The following is a 7,841-nucleotide window of genomic DNA, read 5'->3' as shown; positions in this document are numbered from 1 at the left end:
CTTCTGCAATAGCTGCTGATTCCTCTCTTAATCCTTGCCCCCTAAGGTGCCCTGGAAGTCTAAGGCTTGAAGAGCACACCCCAGTTTGTGGTTTCCAGGACACCTCAATTCCTCAGGCAATGAAGATCATGTATGACATTTCATTCTCTTCTGTTTTGAAAATTAGAGAAGTTTTTATTAAATTCCATGCAACAGGACTTTTGATCTAAATTGTCTCTTATTCTTGAGTTTGATAAATAATTAATGGCTCACTGTTCATACTAGTCAATGATTAGTAATGCCTCATTCGCCTGCGGAATTAATATTTCATATGATTGGTCCAGTCATTTAAGCCTAAGCCAACAGGAGGAGGCCTGTGGATTTGAGGAGAAGTTTGGGTTGCAATGGGATAAACTAATGGGTTAGTATTTGTATTTTGATGCTCTCATGGCCAGTGCTGGAGGCATGGAACAAGGATAGATTTTTCCTTTTTGGGAGTAAAAAAAATGCAATAACAGACTTGTTCTGAATATCAAGTGCCATGAAGATTAGCCTATCATTCAACAAGTGTTTATTAGATTCCTACTGTATACCCCACTTGTGCCCAAAGCACCAGCTATTCTAATGGTTGTTAGAAATGCAGTAAAGAAAACAGAAACTGAACCCCGCTTTAATATGGAATTGGTTTCTAGATCCCTATCTAGACTATCATCAGTGCTTTGAAATCCCCTGGTTGCTGAACATTTGTCAGCATTTGGCATTAAGCCTGTCAGCGAAAACATTTTCCCCCTGAATTTTTAGTGCATCATTAGTAAGTAAGGAGTATCAATTATGATTAAGTTCATAATCAATATTGTTAACAAAGCAAACTATTTTGTTATATAATGGGAATTCTGAAACTCATTTTTTATTAATATAAGAATATATAGATTAATATTTATTCCTTACCGTATTGTGGTGGACTTTCATAAATATTTCAAAAGTAGAACTTGACAGGTTAGGATGTGTGTCAGATAAACTCCAACTTGAGTGTTATGCCAGTAACATCCTTAAATGATATTATTATTTCCCTTCTTTTGGTGGTGATATTGAGGAGGATACTTTTAGCTCCTGGATGGGCCATTACTAATTAAGGTAGGCAATATTATGTTATGGCAACTATAGGAATAATTCTCCCCTTACCCTTCTGAGTTCTTGGCTGAGACCCCTGTAATAAAAGAAATTAACAAGAGAAAGAAAACAAGGGAGGTCTGGGAAGTGGAGCAATGATGTTGAATGCTGTTAGCAATGAAATGCAGCAGAGGAGATATGTGCCACTTCCAGGTTCATAGAAAGATTGCGGGTCACTTGGCCATGTTCATCTTCAGGTAGTAAGATATCCTGCTACGAACCTGAAAGTAGGGTTAGGGTTAGGGTTAGGGTTAGAGTTAGGGTTAGGGTTAGGGTTAGGGTTAGGCTTAGGGTTCCAGACATTGATGGAAAGGATACTTGTCCGTTGGCCTCCCTCAGGTCATTAGAAAATCCAAGAGAACTTTTGTCTCTCCTTTTATTAGTGAACTGGAAAAACAAATAAACATCCCCAGTGAGATTTTCTTTATTGTGATAGTAATGAAATAAATGTGGGAAATGCTTCTCGATTCTTTTTTTTTTTAATATTTATTTATTTATTTATTTATTTATTTATTTATTTATTTAAGAGAGAGAGCTCATGCAAGTATGTGTGTGAGTGGAGGGGAGGGTCAGAGAAAGAATCTCAAGCAAACACCTCACTGAGCACAGAGTCCAATGTGAGGCTTGATCTCAGGATTCTGAGATCATGACCTGAGCTGGAACCAAGAGTCAGATGCTTAATTGACTGAGCTATCCAGGCACCCCAATGCTTCTCAATTTGGCTATGCCACAGAAACCAAAAATAATTACTGATAATTTACATATTTTGATAACTTCAGAAATATGAACTTCTTAAATACCTTCAGGGAGGCTATACTTGGACTTCCTTTTAGAGAACTCATGTGCTATGGTGGACAGAATGCTGACTGCCCCTCCCCTCCGAAAATGCCATGCCCCAGTCTGTGGAAGCTGTGAATACTGTGAATATGTTGTGTGTATTACAGGGCAAGGAGGACTTCGAGTTGCACACAGAACATCATCAGCTGACTTTAAGATAAAGAAATCATCCTGGATTTCTTAGATGGGCCAAATATAATCACAAGAATCATTTAAAGTGGAGAGGGAGGTCAGAACCAGACAGATGACTAAAGGAGACTTAGGCTGATATAGCTGGTTTTGAAGATGGAGGAAGGGGGCCATAAGCCAAGGAATGTGGGTAGGCTCTAGTAGCTGGCAAAATGCAAGGAAGTTGATTCTCCCCTACAGTCTCCAGAGGGAATCAGCCCTTCTGACACCTTGATTTAGCCCAGTGAGACTCCAATGTCAGACTTCTGACTTCTAGCACTATCAGATAATAAGCCTGTGTTGGTTTAAGCCACTTAATCTATGGTAGTTTGTGGTAGTAGCAGTGGGAAACTAATATGCATCCCGACTTCTCCAGAAGGATTGTGGCAGAGGTTGGCATTTCCTGGAAGACTATGCATGAAAACTATGGAATTATATTCTTTTCTTGTCAATATCCCTCCATGCAGCCTCAAACAGCCTTCTTTCTGGAGGAAGGAGAGAAAGCTGGAAAAGCACATTTTCTGGGAAAATTGTAAAGATGAATCTTTTCTATTCTCCTCTAGCTAGGCACATTGATCTGTTGAGAAGTGTATGCAGAATGACAGGGATAATAATGGAATAGTACTGATTTTGTAAGAATTCCGTGTGGCATTGGAAGAACTAAGCTTGTGACTAAAATTTAGCAGGTGTTCAGCTGAGTGCCTGATAGGTGGCTTTGAGGGTTAGGGTGGATAGGCTAGAAGATGACTTTGTTTGTGATGCTCTATTTGGTTAGGAAAAGAAAAGATTAGGATTATGGATTATGTGTAAAACCTGTTTTAGGTGAATAGCAAAGTTCCTAGTTTCCAAAGAAGACTGTGTATGCCAAAAAAACTATTTTTGCACTAATGCATGACTATCTTGTTCTTATGTGTGAATATATATGACTATATATAATAAATATATATAATAATATATTTCATGTGTATATATATATGTGTGGATATATATGTGTGTGTGTGTGTGTGTATATATATATATATATATATATATATATATGTTCATTCCCATGAAAGAATTCCTAAACAAAGAATGTAAAAATACAGCAAAGTTGTTACTTTGCATATTGCTTTGTAGTGAGACAAGAATTTGACTCAGAATAAAAAAACTATTTGTCTGTTCATGCAGTGATCCTGGAGGTTACCGATGCTAGACACTCAACTAGTTTGGTTGTAACAATCATCTATCTTTCACCAAGTCCTGATATACAAGCATCTGTTTCTACTCTATTTGCCAAAACTCTGCATTGAACAGAATTAGAAAATACTCCGAAAGCTCCTTTCTGTCTTTGCTAACCTAGGCCACTCATCATTATTCTCCTCCTCGCTTTCTATCCTAATTAGCAGGAGCCATGTTCCACTTGAGAGTGTTATATTTTGGTTAATAGTAGCTGCTCTACAATAATGATGGCAAAAGATAGCTAATCGTTCTATTATTTATTTATTTCCCCTCCTACTTTGTTCCAAATAGGATTTAAGGGGGGTTGCCAATATACACACACTATGACAAGATGAAGCAAAGATTAGCCAAGTGAGGAAATTAAGGCAAAGGAAGATAAAGGTGGGAAAAACAAGAAAATGGGAGTACAGAATGTGCTCCATGAGGCTCTGAGCCTTGGCCAGGAGGGGCACCCCAAATTTGGTCCTGGCTTCCTAGCAACCAGCTCAAAAAGGAGGGAAACGATCAGTCTCATGAGTCACACGTCAGTTGGTCAGAAGCAGTTCAATAATCCCTGGAACGTAGACCAGAGAGAAATTTCTTTCCATGCTTCTGCACAAAGAGGACCCCTGTGGAATTCAGCCAGCAGAATTCTTAGCAACATCCTCCCGGAAGAAATGACAAATTTCCTCAGGGCTGTGCCTTATCACTTGTATCTGGCTGCAACATCATATCCCAGCCAGAATTCAGCAAAAACTCCCTACAGGGATCAAAGGGAGGTATTTCAGGTTCTCTGTGCTTTGCTGGTTCAACCAAGGCCTAGATTAAGAGCATCTGGAAGAACGGATGGGCAAGCAATTGCCCACAGACACTGTTTCTTCTCAGCCAAGCCCTATGAAAGTTGAATGTGTGTGTCCACGTTCTTTCCCATGCTTTAGTGAAAGGGGACACAAAGGCATTTGTAGAGGGCATCAAGTTCTGGGAAAGAGCTTCAATCTTTCTTTTTGTGTTTGGGAGCTTTAAAAAGAGAACCTATCAGGCCCAGCAGAAGCCACCAGGAGGAAGGAAGGGTGCATGGGCACGTGTGATGTGTTGCAAGGGATTGGAGGCAGAATGGTGGTAGTTGGGTCTTATGCTTCTTCAAGGTGGGGAGAGTCCTCTTACAACAGCAAGAGCATTCAGATCCTCGTAGTTGCCTGGAAGGGTACCTGGGTCCACAGGTAACAGGCAGAGGAAGTAGCCTTGGTATGCTGAGGATCGCAGTGGGTGCCCCATAAGCTCAGTCGGCTGGTGCCCCTTGGCCATCAGTGAGGTCCAGAGGTCCTCATCTCCCACTGCTTCTACAGGCCCTGGGTATTCATCTGGCACTCTGACATGTTGTAAATAAAGACCACCAATGCTGCCCTCCAGCAACCCAACACCTGCTTCTCCAAACCTCTTGAGGCCCTCATGGGATCTGGGGTCCCCCAATCCCCAGGCTCCTGCAGTTGGCCACTCATATCTTTCCAGTGGCACTGTCCTTGTACACTTCCAGCAGGAGGAGGAAGTAATGAAACTTGTTCTTCCAAGAATACTTCAATTTACTCTCCATGCTCCAGGCACCATGATCATTCTAAAGCATAAGTCTTACCGTGTCACCTCCCTACTGGATAGCCATGCCCCTCAGGAGGAAGCCACAGGTCTGAGTATGCTTATTGGACCCTTGGCCCTTCTGCCGCTCCCCAGCCCTCTCCCCATGCCTCACCCCTGCTGCTCTGCAGTTGGCCACATTCTTCAGTTCCTTGAGCTTCTCACAGTCTCTTCCTTCATCCAGGCCCAGGCATGTGCTATTCCTTCCTCTTGGAAAACTGTCATTAGACTTTCATCCATTGATTGGCCTCCACCTGCTTACATTTCAGGTTACAGCCCAGAAATCAATCTCTCGGGGGAAGTGGTCCTGGCCGGGCCTCTGCTGGGTGCTCTGTAGCATCCTTTGCCTTCCCCAACCCTAGCGTTGTATTAGTTAGCAAAACACCAGCAGCAGAGGCAAACCTCAAACCTTAGTGGCTTCAAGCAATAGAATTGTATTTCTCCCTCATCTAATCATCCAGTGCCGGTGATCCTGGCTGTTAGGCAGTTCTCTCCAGGGTGATTCAAAGCCTCAAGCTCTTTCCGTATTATGGCTCTGCCATCTTCCAGAAGCTCTGAGTCCTCAGCATCCAGCCAGGGCAGAAGGAGAAGGAGGCGCCTGAAGGCACATCTGCTCCCTGCTGCCTCCATGTGAAGGCGCCCTGAGTCCCATCCGCCCCCATTCTGTTGGCATGAACGTGGTGTTGCCTGGTTGCCAGAGGCAGCTGCTGCTCAGTGACAGTTATGATACAGAAGGAGGGGCATGAATTTTGGGGGGCACACAAGCTCCCGAAGCACTTATTTTAATGACCTGTGACTCCACTTGACTCTGAGTGCAGTGGGGAGAAGGAAGACGACAGCATTGCTTAATGTTACACCCTCTGCCAGCACCGTGCCTCGCACTTTGGTCGCAGGTGATTGCCTCATGAGTAGGAATAGTCAGTCAGTGCTTGGCTGGAGGAGGGAGTGGGTCATGTAGATGAGTGTCCTTTCGAAGCTTCTCCCCCACTGTGCCAGGACTTGGTGTCAGGGGAGCCAGCAAGCGGTTAGGCCTTGCTTGCTCCTGTTGCCAGGCAAGCCCCTCTAAGAGCGCTGGTTCTTTTCACAGAAAGACATTCATTGTGAGCAGAGAGGTTCATAATCACAGGTGCCCGTAAAGGCACAAGCCTCCTTTTAGATGATGAGGCTTTCTGATTAAAGACTTGTTATTGGTACTTTATGGGGCAGAGAGAAAATGCGCTGCCATTCGTCCTGGCACCGCAGCTCCATAGCACATCTGGCACCTGCCTCTGAGTCCAAGGAGATGAGTGGTGAATGAATTTTTTTTCCTCTTTAGAAGCCAGCTATGTCTTTAAAGTGTCTCTTCAGAAGTCAGTTTTTGTGTGTACGTTGGTGTGAGCATATAATAGTAAGAAAGCAATCACCTATCAGATTGTCTGGGGAGAAAGGAAGGAATGAATAGACATGATGTCTAATTGATTTGTGAAATTGGGGAAATAGAATTCACTATCTCAAGCAGCATGGTTCTATTTCTGATAATCCTTAGGTAGGATAGTAGTGCCTTGACTCATGAAATTGGAGCTTTCCACTTTACAGTTTGAGGCCTCAAAAAGTGACCCAAGGTAATAAGTGGAAATTCTGGGGCACCGTATCCCCACAGTCCCATATGGGGAGGAAGTCTGGTACACCTCTCCCCAAGGCCTCCCTCTTCTAGTAAGTCCAAGAACCCCAGGGTTGACTCAGTTCAAAGTATTCATTGCCTTTAGTGTCACTGCAGAAAACTGAAAGTCCAGGGGTTCTAGAGATAGAGTATAGGACATGTTACCTAAAATACGGCACATTAGCATATTGGATATTTCAAGCAGGAAGGTCATTCTGACCTCTTTACCTCTTGCCCTTCATCCCTGGAGCAGGTCATAAAAGCTTCATCTGAGAGGGGTACCCCAGAGGAAAGGAGCCTCTCTGAAGACCAAGGGATGCCTAGAAGAATCTGAACAAAGCCCTGGTTTATTGCACTCACTTCCTACTCCTCTTGTCGTTAAACCTAGTATAAAAATACATAGGTCTCAATGATTCTTGGGGTTTTTATTTCCTTACGAAGGCTTTTGTGTCCTGTAAAACTTATATTAAATATCTTTGTATGCTTTTCTCCAGCTAACCTGTCTTTGTCAGTTTACTTTTCAAACCCAGCCAAGGGCCCTCAGAGGGTCAAGTGAAACTTCTTCCCCTATACTGGGCAGCTCCCATCCAGGGCAGGGGGCACGGTGGGGGCCCAGTGGCAAAGTCCCTGTGTCTGGTCTTGCCAGTTTCCTCAGGCGTTGGCAAAGGAGGAAGCCTCCCTTCTCCCTTGCCGATGGTCCACTCCGTTACGGGCATAGCCAGCCAAGTGGACAGTACAAGGTTCCGGTTCCAGCTCTCTAGTGAGACCATGCTGTTCAGGACAGCGACACTTCTTTCTCAGGAGAGCCAGGGTAGAGTGGGCAAGCCACGGTTGATATCCACTCTGCTCATGGCTGGAGAGCCAGCCCTCTGGACCTGGCTCTCTGGACCTTGAGATCAGGATCCTGGCCCCTCCCTGATCCTCAGCCTATTTATAGCCCCTCCCCTCCATGCCCTAACATGCATCTGTGTCTTTGAACTTCGGAGGCTTTCTTGGTTCTTTCCCTTCAGGAAGCCTTAGGATATCCCACCCCTTTCCAGGGACTAGCCCTGTCTGAACAACGGTTTCCATTTGCTCTACTGATAATAATAATCACTAACACTTCTGAGCGCTTACTATGTGCAGGCGTTGTTTTAAGTCTTTTCACTTACTCTTCATCCATACTCTATAAAGTAGGCCTTAATGTCGTCTTCATTTTATGTAGGAGGATATGAAAGCACAG

The 7,841-nt window shown here is 43.8% G+C and overlaps 1 protein-coding gene across 3 annotated transcripts in view; it reads left to right on the top strand.

Moving 5' to 3' along the window:
- Positions 1-7,841, top strand: part of LOC111091310 — a 58,634-nt gene that overhangs the window by 1,488 nt on the left and 49,305 nt on the right. For 2 of the 3 annotated variants that reach the window (XR_005374881.1, XM_038566140.1), the window contains exon 2: positions 47-197. The exons of the other annotated variant lie outside the window; for it this stretch is intronic. Coding sequence is in view for 1 of the 2 variants with exons in the window: in XM_038566140.1 (XP_038422068.1) it covers positions 47-70 (24 nt within the window). In the remaining variant the exon portion in view is untranslated. Of the gene's footprint in view, positions 1-46; positions 198-7,841 lie in introns of those variants that run through there. 3 annotated transcript variants of the gene reach the window in all.

The sequence above is a fragment of the Canis lupus genome, chromosome 20 (genome assembly GCF_011100685.1).
Source record: "Canis lupus familiaris isolate Mischka breed German Shepherd chromosome 20, alternate assembly UU_Cfam_GSD_1.0, whole genome shotgun sequence".
Lineage (NCBI taxonomy): Eukaryota > Metazoa > Chordata > Mammalia > Carnivora > Canidae > Canis > Canis lupus.
This window is presented reverse-complemented; position numbering and strand designations above follow the sequence as displayed.